General features: G+C 40.3%; 1 protein-coding gene across 1 annotated transcript; it reads right to left on the reverse strand.

Annotated features, from left to right (window-relative positions):
- Window positions 1-257: 257 nt before the first annotated feature.
- LOC147634004 (3-oxoglutarate synthase-like) lies at window positions 258-1,989 on the reverse strand. The gene is made up of 4 exons (XM_086805615.1): window positions 1,912-1,989; window positions 1,630-1,801; window positions 728-1,529; window positions 258-634 (listed from the first exon to the last, which is right to left on the reverse strand). The coding sequence occupies exons 1-4, from the start codon at window positions 1,987-1,989 to the stop codon at window positions 472-474; spliced, it is 1,215 nt and encodes a 404-aa protein (XP_086661741.1). The 3' UTR covers window positions 258-471.
- Between the last annotated feature and the right edge of the window lie 15,868 nt (window positions 1,990-17,857).

Raw genomic sequence — 17,857 nt, forward strand, 5'->3', positions numbered from 1 at the left:
ATCTACACAAATGCATTTATTCATTTTAATGAAATTAAAAGCCACGCATGTGTAGTGTGTGTGTGTGTGTGTGTGTGTGTGTGTGTGTGTGTGTGTGTGTGTGAGAGAGAGAGAGAGAGAGAGAGAGAGTGTGTAAGAGGAGATTCTGAAAGGTTGCTTTTTGACGGGCGTCATTCGCATTCTTAGGCATTTTAGCCATAAAATAGAGCCACTTACCTTGAGTGACTGGCATCAAAAAATAAGGTAAACTTGAGAAAAAAAAGGGGCATTATTTTTACTACACCCTTTCATTTTGAACTGCCAAAATTATCCTTGGGGAAGCCCTCTATCCTTCTAATTTACTATAAGCAATAAAAAAGCTAGCCCGTTTTATTTGAACGTTGATCCGCGTGATGACTTGAAGGGATCTCAATGGCAGGCGCTCTTGTGCTTACACTAGGATTGCAAGCAGCTCACTAATGAATGACGTGCTTATTGAACCAGTCGAAGAAGTGCGCCTTCTATGGAGATACCAGGTCCAAAGGCAAGCGCAAGTGTCCATTGGATCTTGCTGGAGCATTGTTCCTGGGAGAAGAGCTTGAGAACGAAGATAATTGTGGGAGCACCCATGTTGGAGTATTGGTCGAGTATTCTCCTGCATGGCGCATCGACGTAGAGTTATTAATAGACGTAAACAAACAATCAACAAATAATTCGCCTGTGAAGCTGCACACGAAGGATGTATCACCTGGAGATCTCCAGCTGCTGATGTTGGAGACGGCACCCCCACTGCACGGCATCCACTATAGCTCTGCCGCCCGGATGAACGGCCCAATTCACCGACTCCGAGCTTAAGCGGCCGCTCTCCAACATTGCCCCGGCAAACTCTCCTACATGCTTGCCGACCAGCTGCGGCACCTGCTTTGCCAGCCCGGCCTGTAAGCCCGCCTGCCGCACGCGCGCCACGATGCCCTCCTCCGAGTCCGCTCCGTCGATATAGGAAGAGCAGCAGCGGTGTACCTCGAAAACCGCAGCTTCCGACTCTCCTAGCAGCGGCGGGGCGCCCACGACGACAGCGGCGGCGCCGTCACCGAAGATGGACGCAACGACAACGTTGTTGGCCGGGTCGGAGGGGTCGGGCGCCTGCGCCTGGCAAGAATTTACCTCTACCCATACCACGAGTACGCGCGCCCCGTGGCTGCCAGCGGCGATCTCGGCTGCGGTTCGGATGCCCATCACACCGGCGTGGCAGCCGTTGAAAGCCACCCAGAAATGCTTTGTTGAGCGCGGCAGACCCAGCCGCTTCATGAGGCGCAGGTCTAGCCCTGGGCTCATTGCGCCGCTGGTCGAGTACACGATTACATGGGTGACGTGAGATGCTGCGCCTCCCCATTCTGACAGTGCGCCACGCGCTGCTCTCTCTGCCATCCCGACCGCCTCCTCTTCATACCAACCCAGCCGCACGTCCAGTGATGGCGCCGCATTAGAAACAGCGGCATACCTCTCGAAGGGTATAGCCAAATACTTTCGCGTTATCCCAGCTCTTTTACCTGCGCTTACAGAAAATTGTATACAAGCCCTAATTAGAAGAACCCGTTAACAGTAGTCTGATAATAATACGCTGCTAATACCCAGCTGCTAGCTACTCACATATGCGCTCTGCAAACTGGATTTGCGCCTCCGATAGGCGGAGGTTCTCTCCGAAATTGCGTGCATATGTGTCCATGCTCACCTCTCTCTCCGGCGTTGCTGTGCCAATCCCCAATATGAGCGCAACGGGCGCAGGCGCTGATATGGACGCCAGATCTAAACGCAAAAACTTCTGTTAGTAAATTATAAGATAGAATCAAACAGAAGGCAAGATGTGTGTGTGTGTGAGACAGAGAGAAGCTGGCGAGCGTTTTTATCATTAATTTCCTGAATTCTTCTTACCTCCAGCCGTGGTCGACTTGCGCAGTATCGCTCATTCTGCTGCCACTTAAAGTGCCAACAAACCCTTACCAAACCCATCATCTGATCGCAAGTCAACACAGCCGGCTATCAACTGTCGAAAACGGGCTTCACGTCTCTGGTATGATAGCTTACGGATTGAACGTGTCTTTGGAAAGATATTTTGCATATATGCATGACATGCCACCTATGCAACCAAGTCCTAGAAGCTTGAAGAGCTTACTCGTACTCTCATGCCATATGTGGATGAAATGAAGAGGTAGACAAATCACGAGTAGCTTCTCGTGTTAACTATCATGTGCACACACATGGTATTCACTATGAGAGAACAACAACCTTATGGTGGTGGTCGTGTCGATTTAGGCGAGATTTTTCAGGGGTAAAAGCCATTCTCTTTATTTTCCCTACTCTTTCTCTTTCTTTCCTTTTTTTTCCTTGATGTAGCCGCCTAAAAGTTACATCACTCATTCACAGTACACACAACCCTATGGTGTGTACACACAATCCCATGGTGTTAGGGCTCAAACCCACGACCTCTTGGTTAGGGTAGGTCGTTGATGAGCTGAGCCACTCCAACAAGTGCCCACTGACCTTTCTCTTTCTCTTTCTTTCCATCTCTCCCTCATCTCAAGCAAGATGCATGCTCCTTCATCCTCTCAAGCTCTTATGCATACTCCTTTATCATCTCAAGGAAAGGAGCAATTTTTAAAAAATTACCATTTTTCTCGGATCTCTTTGAGAGAAGTCCATTAAACTGTATATGTACTTTCATTTTTTAATCGAAAATCAAAATTATATTTATTTCTACATTTTTTTCTATTTGTATGAGCTCTAGCTCTATGTATAGAGCTCTATGTGCATAATGCATATGCATACAACCTCATACATAGAGCCTTATATATAAACCTCTATGCATAAGATATATGAGCATGCATAATAGCTCTTATGCAATCTAATCCAAGCTTAGATCTTAGCTTAGAGATTTCATGCATAGAGATCTAGGCATTAAGATTGTTTTTTTTCCTCATCTTACCATTTTGTAGTAGGAGCTTATCTTTTGTAAGGCAACATTCAATCATATAAAGTAATCTTACTCTATGCTTAACAACAAAAAAGTAAAATGTGTGACTTCATGAATATACTTGCTTAAACTAGAAAGAGAGTGCATATAAGGCAATTTTGATATTAAGAAATACATAATCATTTCCCTTGCAATAGAATACTTGTGAACTCTCCTCCTCCTCTCTACTCTCTTTCTTGTGTACTCTTGATCCTTGCTTGCTTGATGTATCATGCATGCTTGGATGGGAACTAGTGGGTTTTCCCTCTCAAGAGCTTTCCCTCTCTTATCGCCTCTTGTGAGTGAGCTCATTTCTTCTTTCCTCCACCAAGGTGGATTGAGTTCTTTCTACACACCCCATAGCTATAGAACTTTGAAGGGTAACAACTGAGTGAAGATCCGAATGAAGATGCTAGTGCACCCACATTGGGAAGTTGCATTTGCAGCTCTTTGGCAAATTCCCCACCAACCACACATGTTTTGGTAATGTTAGAGGGAAGCTAGACATGTATAGCACCACTATTGAGAACTATCTTAGTAATATACATACAATTAATCATATGTCAACAGTTTTTAATTATATGTGTACAAGTACATTTTTACATTGTGGACATTTTCAATTAGTATATTAGACATTTCAAATGGTCCGTATACATATCCAGTTGTTCACTTACACATATCCCTAGTGTCTGTGAGAGCCAAACCTCAAAAGGTGATCTGCTCAAGTAAAACTTTGCATACAACTTTAAAACCAGAAAGTTATTGGAAATATCAATCTAATCTTACACACCCTTTTGTGCCCACGCACACCTGCACGTGCACTTGCATGCTATTGCATGCACGTGCACATTCACTTGCACATTTACACCTTCCATTTTTCCCATGCATGCACATCCATTCATTTGCATGTGCATACCACATTGCTTATATGTGCACTCGCATCCACACGTGCATACACTCTCACATTAACGCATGTGCACACACTTACACTCCATTCAATACTAATTATGTGTGCACACACCCTAACACAACTGCCTATTCATGTTCGCATGCACATTAGCATGTGCACACACACTCACCTTGCACAAGTGCGTGCACATTCACGTGCACTGCACGTGCATGCTATTCACATACCTACACCCATTTACACCTGCATGCACACACCCATTTGTATGCACCATGCACTTGCACGTGCACCGCCACATACACATGCATGACCACCCCTTGTGTGCACTAACACTTGCACCCCCTCCCCCCATGCACATGCACACGTATACCTTGCACCCCCATCCCCCTTTAAAAATTTTCACCCCGTCCTTTAAAAAAAACCTTCATCATCCTTAAAAAATTTACCTCCTATAAAAATTTTCACCTCCCCCCCAAAATTTTTGCCCCTTCCCTTTTCTATTGTTTTTTTCCTTTTTTTTCTCTTCATATTAAAAAACTCCCATGATTGTTTATTTTTGCTTTAATTATATTTATAAAAAAACACATGCACATCTCCTAATTCTCTTTTTTTAAATTATTTTCCTCTCTTTTCTTTTTTTATGTTATTTTAGTTTCTTTAATATATATGAAAACAGACCTCTTCTTTTCTTTTTTCAAACCCCTTTTTTTCTTTTTTATTTTCTTTCTATTTTTAATTTTTACTTTATTTTTTAAATTAATTAAAAACAAATATTTATTATCTATTTAAGTATTAACTATAGACAACTTTGGGACAAAGAGAGCAGAGAAAAGAGAAATCCTGGAACTGGAGCAATCGGTTAACTGACGCTTGCTCTTACGACGGTTGACTAAAACTGACGTTATTTCTCAACCCTGACGGGAGATGCGAAACGTTTAATAATCTGTTACCACACATCTTTTCATTTTCTTCTTTGATCAGTACGCGGATCTATAAAAAGGGTTGTCTAAGAAGAACAAGATGATCTAGCTGGAGGGTGATGAAGCTGTGAACGCCCATGCTCCGGTTGTGCAGAAGCTCATTAGTCAGAAGCATTCTTTTCGATGACTGCATGATGGCCTACATGGAATGCTTACGAGAAGGCGATCCTCCGATCTGAGATCTTCACGACCACGCAGTACCGACCTCAAAACTCAACAAAGCCATCGCTCATGTCTTGGGATAAAATTAATGGAGCGACCGTCTGTAGCAGCCTGAGTGAGAACGAAGTCATCAGATTATATGAGTTGCAAGGTAGATGTAGCCTACATCCCATGTCAAGAGAGATATAAAAGGCTGGCTAGGTTGCAGATAGAGTGCAAGTAATATTTTCAAATTATAAGCATGTTATAAGGTAGATTGTAGGTATAAATTAATGTCGACTTTAATCAACCATTGCGATTCGCAACCCACACACAATTCACACTTACTGAGAGAGATGGAAGTGTCTTTAAAAAAAAAGAGTTTGGAATTGGAAGAATAATCATCGATTTATAGGTTTTTGTATGACTGCTCTGCAACCTTTGGCTAAAATCGAATACTTTTTTTCATACACAAAATAAAAAATTATATCTATTCTATTACATACTATCTATTTATTAGGACAAGGAGAGTATTCTAGCTCTTCAGGTATCGTAACCTCAAAGTATTTTCATAATCGTAACACAATAATAATGATCATAATGCAAGCTAATTGGTACCTGGACGCAGGTGACAAGATTCAAGTGCGGGGGCTTCGCTCTCTCCATCAGCTGCAGCCACGTCGGGGTGATGGACGGCTATGGCGCCGCTGTTTTCCTGCAGAACCTGTGCTCCATCCATCTCCTTGCAAGTGGGCAGCGACCCCTCTCCTCCCAACAGCCTGGGCTCTAGTGCTCCCATTGCACCTGCCTCTCAACTCGTCCCTTTGATCTGCCTCCTAGCTCGTCTCCCATGCTCCGCATGTGCCCCAACACTCAGCTCTATCGTGCCACCAGTTCCAACATCCTCTCCCCCATGACCCGTCTACATTGCCCTGCTCTACGTGTGTACCCAATTGTGGCTGTTGGCATTATCACCTTCTCCAAGCTCCTATTCGTCTCCCTCTCCTTACCTTGCCTACCCTAGACCTCACTCGCCACCCTCCCTTGTGAATGGAGATCCAAGAGATCCTGATCTCGCAGCTCTTTGGCAGGGATGCTATGGCTTCCATGCCTACACCACTACCACTGTACTGTGTAGAATGGATGGCTTAATGGTTTTGGAGAACTTTGCCATGATTTGGGATTTGTGAGCCTAGACTATGGTGCAAATAGCAACTACACCAAACCTCCAACTAATCTCACCTGGATTGTGTACAACACTAGCCCAATGTTGCATTTGAGTGATGCACTCATTAGGGCCAAAAACGTCTCAAAATGGGCTGTGTAAGGAATTTCGCTAACTTGCTAATTAGTAGAATGTTGACAGTCAAAACGGCTCCAAATTTAACCGTTTTAGGTATTTAAAGCGTATCTATCTGATTGAATACATATCTAAGTGCATATTTTAAAATCTAAAAAAATATATCGTTTTCATGCTACTCTTTAATGGCTCGTCTCGAAATTTGTCCTCTTTTAGTGACTACGTGGCAAAATGACCATTCTCTCCAAACGCGCTCTTATCCATTCTCCAAAAAAATTTCACTCCTCTGCTTCTCTAAAAATTTCACAAGCTACATCTCATTCTCATTCTTCTGTGTCTCTCATGATCTAATAGCTCTGCTTATATTTTTTGCTCTGTTAGTAATGAGTGATACATCTAATCGTAAGTTTCATTTGAATATCAAGCTCAACCAAGAGTATGCAACTACACGGAGTGTCTACCAAAGATCCCTTTCATGTGCAAATGAAGCTCAACATCTTCGCAACAAAGGAAAGAAGCATATTGACCTATGGACAGATGGAAGTCTATATCCACCGGATCCCAAAACAGGAAGGTATCCTTCTTTTCACACACCACATGATTTGATTAGATTTGTTGGTGATGGGGAGGATGGCTTACTTGGTTATAGTTCAAGACTATCTCAATCACATATTAATTATGCAGAATATACTACATATCTTCAAAATACTTCATCTTTGAATGCAACAAAAATTATAGAACTTGAAAACAAAATAGTGTCTTTGAAACAAGAAAATGATCAATTGAAAACCTTAAAAGAAACTCCAATAGGATTAAGAGCACGAGTAAAACGAATGCGGGATGTAGTTAACTTAACAGAGAGATCTGGACAAAGAAAAAAAAGGTTAAAACTTGTAAGAGATCATGTTACTAACCTTCTAGGATTTGACATGTCTAATGCTCAGGAAAGGGTAAGATTTTTGAATGAGCTTATGAATAGGTCGGATATCTTGAAACTTTTAGAACTTCCTGAAAATCAAACTCAAAAAAAACTGGTCTTTCAACATCTATTAAAAGATATGGACTTATTAGTCCAGCCTTCCCAAATGCAAGAAGTTTGTGACACAGTGGGAGTGAGTAGAAAGGGATACAGAGCCATCTCTAAAACCTGGTTCAGGGTCCTTAAGTATTACAAAATCAAAGCTTTTGGGTTGCCTAGACCTCACAATGTTGGAAAATATAGAACTCTGTTAAATGAGGAAATTTCTAAACATTTCGGAGAGTATTTCCATATTGAGGGAACAATGCCATATGAGAGACAAAAAAAAATCATCTTTTGAATACAACGTTTATAATAATATTTGGATGAACATTAGAAAAGTCCAATCTTTTATGGTGAGATATTACAACATAAGAGAAATAGATTGTGAAGGAAAACTTGTATTTGTTTTAAAATTAGATGAAGCTCAAATCCAAAAATGTCAAAAAAATGGAAAGAATATCTATATCCCTAATGAATAAAGCATTGGACTATAGTCAAGGTAAGCTTGATTCTCCACACCACAAAACTCAATCAGAAATGGAGCTATGGTGGATTGGATCAGCTCAGGTACCAGTAGAGAGTCATGAAACATTAAAGTGGCTCTTCTCACAAACAGACATTCCTTCAGTTATTCAGAGCCAAAATATAGGTGAACACCTTCATGTTGACGACATAGGTGATTTCATTGTGGAATGGCATTTGAGTGCCGACCTCAAGGCGTTGAAGTGTATGTTTGGTGTATGTGGAGGAGCAAATACCAAATATCCATGTCTTTATTGCATGGCAAGCACAGGGACAAGAGAATGTCTTGCAAAAAATGAGATTGAAAAACCACCATCCAGAAATAATGTGAATGTTGTCGATTATCCAACTTCTATTAAAATATGGGATCCAATTCTACCAATACATTTGAAAAATGTGCATATATGTACATTGCATGCAGAGATAAGAATCTTGGACAAATTGCTCAAACTTCATCTGGACTATGCATATTCTATTAAGCCGACTAAACTTGCAGATGAGTGCATAGAAAAGTGCGAAGCCTTACTCTCTCAAATGGGTTTTCATGGTGGGAAAGTGCATCTTAAAAAAGATCCTGTTCTTTCTGGAGGTACAGGTGATGTTCTGCAAGATGTTTCAATGGGAGGAGCAAAAGCGAGAAGATTTTTAAGCAACCATGACACCAAACAAGTCAACGCAATGTGGAACTGTTGGAAACAGCTATGTGTCATCACCACAAATGTCAAAAGTAGACCAGATGTAGCCAACAAACGTATGGAAGTTTGGAAAAAACTCGACAATTTTTTCAAAGTCCTTAGACAACAAGTTGGTTCAAATACTTATGCAGATGATTTCAAAAAAGCAATAAAGCTTTTGATCAAAGCTATCATAGATGCCTGGGGAGAAAAAGACATAACTTATTACTTGGTGAGTGTTCAGACTTATCAAAACAGTTATAAATTGGTGTGTCCAGACTTATTACTTGTAATTTCTTAAATGTACTAACAAAATTTGTCTTTGTAGCATATTCTTTACTTGCATGGACCATATTTTGCTACAGAAGGACCACTTGCAACATGAAATACACAAGGAATGAAAAAGTCTCATTATCAAGCGAGAACTTCCTTTTTTAGATGTACCCGAAGAGGAGGAGGTGGACAAAGAAGAAACAATGCACTTAAAGAATTATTCAATTGGTTCTACAGGAGGCAATTACAAAGGATGAGATCAAAGACCCAGCAATCTGAAACTACACCAACACCTCAAGAAAGAGACTAATGATTACTAACACATTTGCACCTCTAACAAAATATTTGCTGAAATATAATCGGGCCTTGCAAAATATTGTGTACATTAGTTTTTGATTCTCTTGGGACTACTTGGCATGTCACCTCTGTATCTCAAAAATTTTCTCCTTCTATAACCTCCAAGAAGATTGATATCTGACACCTCAGCTGCAGCTGCATAGCTAGAGTAGCAAAGAAAGTATCCTGCTCTTGAGGCATTGAAACCTGCAGCATATCCAAAGATTCTAAGAGCGGCAGCTCTCTCCAGAAGCAAAACCTTGTTAGCATTTATTTGAAGGGGAGTATATCCCATGAACCTTGACAACACCTTCAAGGCAAATATTGGCAACTCAGCATCTTCAGAGAAGTTCATGTGGAATGCACAGAACACAGCCTTATCCAATGTAGGCAAGTAGTGCATGAGAGCAGATGGAGGCCTTCTTGACCTAGTGTCTGTAGATTTCACTCTACTGCCTCTAGCTCTTCCTAGAAAATCATCCTTATTAAGCAATTCAATCTGCAAGACAAAAACCTCAATTTAAAAAAATTACAATCACAATAACATTTAACAAAAGATTAAATGGAAGCTACCTTCTACAACTCATCCTCAATTACTACTTTGTCTTTCATCAAGTTGCATGAGCCAACCCTTTCCACTTTATCAGAATCTGCCTGAAGCTTGAAATCTATGCCAAAAGACTCAATACCTAACTCAATAAGCCTGTTCTCAAAATCCTCATCACTCAAGGAAGGTTTCCCCTCTTCCACTTTTTTAAGGCACAAGGCAAGTGCATCATTAGCAGGGATAAATGAGTGGTCAGATGTTTGCAAATCAAGTGCCAAAAACTCTTCCTTTGACTCTACTTCTGTATCAATAAAGTCTTTGGCCACTTCACAAGCTTCTGAAATTGCTGCAATAGAGTAATCTTCTCTGATATTGAAGAGACATTGAAGATAGGACAGAGGAATAAAATCTTTCTCATTGATATAGAAGAAAGGAAGGTTTGGAAGAGTAACAGAGGATTCAGATATGCTTGCTTCCTCTGAGGGCTCTTCAGTAATAGTGAAAGCCCTAAATTCTGCAACATCAAGATTGGCACTTTCTCTCTCCTCAGCTTGAACATCAATTTCTTCCTCTTCTAAAATCTCACATTTCTCTAACTTTGAAACTGTGGTGACATTTAAGTTTTCTTCCTCATTCTCTGCATCAATTTCTGGTTGTTGCTCTTTATCCTGTATTTCTGCTTTCAAAAATAGGAAGAAAAGAAAGGAGACATCCTTGGGGACAAGGTTGCAATGCTTTTTATGGATTGGACAAGAAATGGATGAAGGGCATGTGAAAGAGGTTCTATTTGAAAATCTACTGAACCTCTTTGTAACTTTGGCTTTCTCCACAGACAGCTGTGTAAAATTTGTAAGGTGACAAAAATCATGGTCTCCGATACGAAAACAATGAGCTTGAATTGACATTTCAAATTGCTTGTACTCATCTTCAAGAATGTCCTTTAGCTTCAACAAAACATTTGAAAGAGAAAACCTTGGATTGAATATCTCCACTGCATCAACGTATATCTTCATATCATGACCATCTTGCAAAATAGCATTCAAGAGTTTCTCACTTGGGCTTTCTTCAACAAGTTCATGTCGACCCGCAACACTTTTACTCATTGAGATATTTGAGAAAAATGCCTGAAAATTTCTGATGAGCCCGAACGAAGCGAAAATGAAAGGTCTAAAAAAATTGGAATGCCTCTATCGCTTGGTGCGGGCTTTGAAAATTCCAAGGTCCCAAAATAAATATTGAGTTTTGCAAAATAGGGCTAGGAAGAGAATACGATGCACAGCTTGATTTGACGCAATTAAGTGGTCCAAAACTGGGGGAAAAAATTGAAAGAGAGTTTTGAAAAATATATGTAGCGTGATTAAAACACCTTAAATATGCACATTTCTAGGACATTCGGAATCCTTTAATCGCTTCGTTCCGTCCTTCTTTCCCATATCAAGCGGTTGCACATTTCCTGCCCGAATCAAGCGATTACGCTCATCCGAGATTTTTGGATTTGCCTCATCGCTTCGTTCGGGACTTCTACTTTTTTTAATTTCCTGAATCAAGCGATTATCACTTTCCATTATCTTTGGATTCGCTCTATCGCTTCGTTCGGGCCACCTTATTTTTTTGTCCTATTATACAAATCTCTTCATCTGGTCTCTTTTTTTAAGCTTCAATGGCAAGGACAAAACAGACTGCAAGGAAAGTCTGCCCACCTTTGGAGACTGAAAAAGCTGAGGACAAACCAGGACCTTCCAAACAAGAAAAGCCTCTTCCAAAGCCTCGTGCGAGGGCGACAGCAAGAAAGAGATTGAATTATCAGGTGAAGTCCTTAAGAGAGATAAGAGCAGCACAGAAATCTACTAGTCTTCTCATCCCTCGACTGCCATTTACTCGGGTTGTCAGGGACATATCAGAAAGGTTAGTTGGCAAAATGAGAAACACAAATCTTCAGAAAGTGCGATGGGAGACCCAGGCCCTCATGTGTCTTCAAGAGGCTGCTGAAGATTTTTTAATCGACTTTATGAATGATGGCTACATTGCTGCTGCATTTGCTCATAGGATCACTCTTATGAGCAAAGATTTTGTGCTTGTGTCCAGACTTAGATATAAGTTTGACAAAGCTTTGGAGCCTATTCCAAGTCAAGATATGAGAGCTTTTGAAATTCTTAATATCCCTCCAGCAAGGCAACCCAAGCAATCAGTTGTTATTGAAGATATTTCTCATTCTTATGATACAAGAAAAGCTCAGGATATCAAAGAAGAAGTTGAAAAAGAGAGGGAGCAGGAGAAGATTTCAGAGGATGCCATTCTTTCTCAGCAAGCTGAAATTCTCCATGCATCCAATTCAGAGCTTTATCAGAATGTGACAGGTCAAATGATAGTAGATGTGTCCATGCATGGAGAGGATGAGGTTTATTGTGACATTGCCCCTGAGGACACAAGTATGCTTGTGAATCACAATATTGAGATATCTGACACAGTCCTCTTCATCTGTCTGAGGTTTGTGTGGATTTGCTTTTGTTTTCTTGATGAATTTCTCAGACTCCATATTTTGTTGACATGTTTTGTTTGTGTCTCCAGATGTCTTATGAGGAATCTTCATGAATCAATGGCTGTGCAAGTGACCATTCTTGATCCCCTTGTTACACAGTGCCTTTTCAATAGGCAAGGGGATCTTGCAAGTTTGCTCAAAAACTTTGATATGCTTACCTGCAATTACATTGTATACCCTTATGTTGAAGTGTAAGACTCATACTCAATTATCTTTTGCCTATAATAGACATGACAGTATTCATAACTAATTTCAGTATTCATATTATCACAGAGGCCATTGGAGTCTTATTATCTTCAATCTATTGGATAGAGATGTGAACTTTATGAACTCTTTGGCATCCATTCATGGGAGAAGTAAAATGTAAGAATCAACTTTTCCATGGTTTATGTTCCAGAACAATTTCTTGCATGATTTCAAATATTTGGTTAACCCTCAATATTTTATGCTTGCAGTGCTGCCAAACTTATCTTGAGTTTTCTAGGTTCTACCTATGTAGACTACAAACTTGAAGATTTTAAGTACTTCAATCAGGAAGTTCCCTTGCAGAAAGACTCAACATCTTGTGGATGGATGGTACTTGCTAATGCTTGGAGATATCTTGAGTCAAGATTTAGAATGACAACACTTACTGTAAGTTCACGAATGAAAACCATTGATTGATTTAGTGAATACATTTAGTGACCTATTTTCTTACTTTCTTATTTTCTTTTGTCTTAGTTGCATGAGTATCCAGATTCTTGGGTAAGTTGGGTAAGGGAGAAGGCAGTGTCCATGGTTTTAAGCAGATCCATCAATCCATATGATCCTGATTCTCCCTTTCTACCTAATAAAGGAGCCAAGGATACAACTTCAAAGAAAAGGAAAAGGGAGAAGAAGGAAAGCAAAGACAAGGATGACGCATTCAAAAAGGAAAAGACCTCTGCCAAAGAGAAGAAGAAGAGAAAGAAGAGCCCTACTAAGAGCAGATCTTCCAAGGGGAAAAAGAGCCATTCTAAAGAGAAGAGCCATTCTAAAGGAAAGATCCCTCAGGCTACAGAGAAGATCCCTACCCCTCTTGCTAAAGAGAAGAGCCCTAGCCCACTTGCTAAAGAGAAGACCCCTAGCCCTCTTGCCAAAGAGATGAGCTCTTCACCAGCTCAAGGGAAGACTCCTATCAAAGAGAAAATCCCTAGTCCTCCTACCAAAGAGAAGAGCTCTTCTCCAGCTCAAGAGAAGACACCTATCAAAGAGAAGACCCCTGTCAAAGAGAGGAGTGCTACTAAAGGTCTTCCTTTTCACTCACCAGTGAAATTTGAAATTCAGAAGCGTCGTTTATCCAACAAAGGTAGTAAGAGGGCAAATGTTGGCTCTCCATTAAATTTCTTGTTCATGTTCCCCAAGAAGACTGCCAAGTCTCCAAGGCCAACCTCCAAAGAACCTTCTCCAAAACCAGACCCCACTGCCAAATCTCCCTCGCCAACACGTGAAGGTCTCAGAGAGGAGCCCAACTTACCACCATTAGGGGAATTCACTCTAAAGTCTTCCTCTCCAACACCTCAAGTGCTGAAAACTCCAGAACTTGAACCTCAATCAGCAAAATTTGATCGAAGCAAACAGAAGAGAGAAAGATTCTCTAAAGATGCAGGGTCATCTCATGCCAAAAGGAAAGTTGATTTTGTAGAGTGATTCCACATATTGGATTTTGTTTTGTTCATTTTGTCCATATGAACACACCCTTTTTGGGACAATATTCTGTACTTAAATTCAGTATCAATAATTTGATATTCAACTGTTAAACCTTGTTCTGTGTCGCGAACAATTTGTTAACCAATTTTGTGAAGAAGTCAAGACGAAATCTAGCAGAATATATTGATTACATTATTGGAGAAATCCTTTTCAACTATACAAACTTGCCCTTGCAAGTGGCTCAAATACAACTTTTTTTGGGGGAAGACATGTGATGCATGAGGTTACACTCTCCATCCTTGTACTGACAACAATATCATCTACTTTGAATCTATATTCAGGTGATATTTCGTCCAGAAACTCAAGCGACTCTCTAACATGTTGTAGTCGCCAGTTTGATGTTACTATGAGTTTCCTGGGATCTATGAATGGATGGACTATGATGTTAAATTCAAACTCTGGACAATTCTCTTCAGAATCCAAAGGGACCCAACTACCAAGCTTGCTTTTCCATCTCCTATAGTCATAGCCCAAAACTAGGGATTGGCGACACAGTTGGTATGAGATGGACAAAGAATTTGGGCTTACTCTACAACTGATATTGTCCCCCATATGAAAAGTTTCCTTGGTACTCCATCCTTCTCCAAGAACAGTGTCCAGATCAGTCAGAGATAGTCTTCTATTAAGCCACATCGTTCTTGTCCTCTCCAATTCCATTGTTTTGAAACATGCCACAAAGACATGTATAGGCAAGAACCATTGAATTTTTATCCTTCTTGAAATCCTTCCAGGAGACATAGCTTTAAGAATATCATCTTTGATTTTGGATTTGAAGCTTGTTATGGTATTTGGATCAGGAACTTCCCATTCTAGTGACATTAATGTGGGAATAGGTATGCCATATAATTCTCCATGAACACCTTCTCTTGATGGAACCCTGTATTCTGCAAAATACACAAATAAATCCACTGATTTGTAAAATGAAGGTGGTTTGTCTGCGTACATGACATCTGCAATCCCCTTGTGAATTGCTTTGAATGTGCCACTTAAGCTCTCAACAGGCTGCCACTCCACAGCTGTTGACGGAAAGATAACTGAAATGAAACAAACAACAAATATATCAGAAAGAGAAATATTGTGTTGTATCAAATAGATAAAGTTTTGTTGAATTACAGTAAGAATGGAGAATTGGATGTTCATCCAAGTTCAACACCATGTCTTTGGCCATGTAGACATGTTGAACTTTTGCAAGCCAGCCATTGTCGGTCACTTTGAATGCAAGAACACGACCTTTCCAATGGGATTTCACTTCATTTCGCTTGGTTCTTTTCACCCTATGGGCACCTTTGCAAGAGGGAAGCATTGTTACCCCATCATTCACACGAAAAGACATGGGTTTCCAAACACCATCTTCTCTCGTGTTATGAAAATCACAAGAAGTTATATTATGAGAAGGACGACGTGAGGACGCCATAGAAGCTCACAGATAAGAGAAAAATAGTGAATCTTTTGAATAGTGAATCTTTTGAAAGTGCAAAGAAAGGAGAATAAACCATATGCCAAAATGAAGGGAAGGTGGAAAGTAGACGTTTGAAAAAATTTGGTGTTTTGTCATTAATAGCGTTGTTTTCAAGGCCTGAAAAGAGGATTTCGTATCTTCATGCTTGATTTTTTGAAATAAAAAATAGAACAAGATGTCACTATTTTGGACCCAAACTTTAATGTTAGCCATCGTAAACGTCTAAATTTAGCCGTTTTAGCCATTCGCCACTAAAATAGGACCGTTAAGAAGACATTTGGAGGAGACAAGAATGCCATACTTTTGTATACGTGTCAATTCACAATTGGATAATTTCTTAATCCTTAGATTAACAAACAGCCCTTTTCTAGCCGTTTTTGGCCCTAATGAATGAATGGAGATGTTTCTATGCCAGTATATGCAGCCCCAAAACAACTCATTATGCTTTAGATTACCTCTTTGACATAGTGTGGCTTTGACCACCAATCGGAAGGGATTTACAACACCCCCCCTATGATGCCCTTTGTACCATCTATTGTCTACGTACTTTATAGGGTAGAGTCCGGCATTTAATACATTCTATTCAGCAAGCAACCTTGCAAATTTAGAGGAGGATGCCAAAAGAGCAAAGAAGAGGCTCTATTTTCGTCTATTTGATAAACTGTTAAATGTGCAATCACTTGGGGTTTTCATGCTTGTCTTCTTCTATCAAAGAAATGGTTGAGGGAGGGTGACAAGGGGAAAAATTAAGACCAATATAATTAGATAAACTGTTAAATCACTTGGGGTTTTCATGCTTGTGTTCTTTTATGTATGGAATGGTTGAGAGTGTGTATGTATAAAGAGTCAAAAAGAGAGCGTGATATTTTCTTAACTATCAAGGTCAATGATTGCTCATGCGCATGCCACATTAACCTTCTTCTCTCATGTTGCCATGATAGTGTGTGCATTTTATTGTAGGGTTAATGTACACAAACCTTGTTTAGTGGCTATTATACTCTTTCCAAACATCAACATGGTCAGCACATTTCAAGCCCTTTCCTTTATGTGAAAGAGAGGCTTTGTGCGGGCAAAAGGAAAGCTTAGGAGACAAGAAGAGGGAGAGAGGGAGAGAGAGAGAGAGAGAGAGGCTATATGCATGTTTTGCACTACACTATTTTTGGACACATGCACACTGGTTTTTATTAATGCCATATATCTTGAGGTAAGTGTTGTTTGGTGAAACTTGTGTAGGACCTCCACATCCTCTTTCTTGCCACATAAACCCCTCGACTCTGCCAGTATTGATGGCTTTGAAAGCATTTGAGCTCATTTGAATTCTAAGGCACCAGATCTGGACTCCCCGCATACTCTATTTTTTGCACACAAAATAGTGGATTAATTTGCTAATCAGTGATTAATCAGTGTTAATCACTATATTTTGGTACAATTGAGGGTTCAAATTAACCATTAGGTATCTGATACAGATCCCTATAACTTCAGATTTTAATTCGGAGTTGGTTTGATACTCCAACCATTCCGTACAAATTAGTTACCCTTGATTTAATGTAATTTCTGGTAAAATTATGCCGATAAATTTGTGATAATCATCATTTTGCATTTAATCCTTGGTTAATGCCTGTAAATCTCACTCAAAATCAAGATTATTCATAGCCAGAGTTGCATTTAGGAATGTGCATGAGAATGAATGCTATACGCATTATGTATTGGGCACATTGCATCAGTGTAAAAATGGGATCAAACACTGCCCTTGTCCAGAATAAGGCAAGAGGTAAGACCTCCCACATAAATTTGGGTTTGCATTGCATAATGATACAAGATAAACATCAAAAACCCAAAGGAACTGTCAGCAAATCATTTGAACATGTTGCTCAGATGGAGCAAAAAGACCTGACGGACAAGCTCAGATGGAGCAAAAAGACCTGACGGACAAGCTCATGGCCCCAGCCATGAAAGAAGAAGAATATCTCTTTCCAAGAGAATCCACACCAAGAAGATCTAGAAGAAAAGCTGAAGGAAGACATGGACATGAGAGGAGAAGCTGCCCCAAGAAGACTGAAAGAAGAGACAGACGCGTGGAGAGAAGCTGCCACGACAAGAAGACTGAAGACAAGAGAAGATGTGAGGCTCCAAAGAGTGAGGAGCCATGTGAAAATCTCTGAGAGAGAGAGAGAGAGAGAGAGAGAGAGAGAGAGAGAGACTCCACAACCCAATATAACCTGCCCCAACAAAGTAAAACCACCTCTGAGTCACCGATGATGTAGGCCACGTGGTAGAGAGATGTATGTGTGAGCACTTTAGTCAAGGTCGCGGGCAACTATAGTAAGCCTTGGACACATACAGAGAAAGTGTGTCAAGGACTATAAGTTTAGGGACTCGAGGCACTAGTCGTCCTCGCAGGCTATCAAGTAAGAGAGAAACATGATATAGGGTCTAGGTGT

This window comes from Cibotium barometz, chromosome 11 (assembly GCF_041138505.1).
Source record: "Cibotium barometz isolate CiBa-2024 chromosome 11, ASM4113850v1, whole genome shotgun sequence".
Taxonomy (NCBI): Eukaryota; Viridiplantae; Streptophyta; class Polypodiopsida; order Cyatheales; family Cibotiaceae; genus Cibotium; species Cibotium barometz.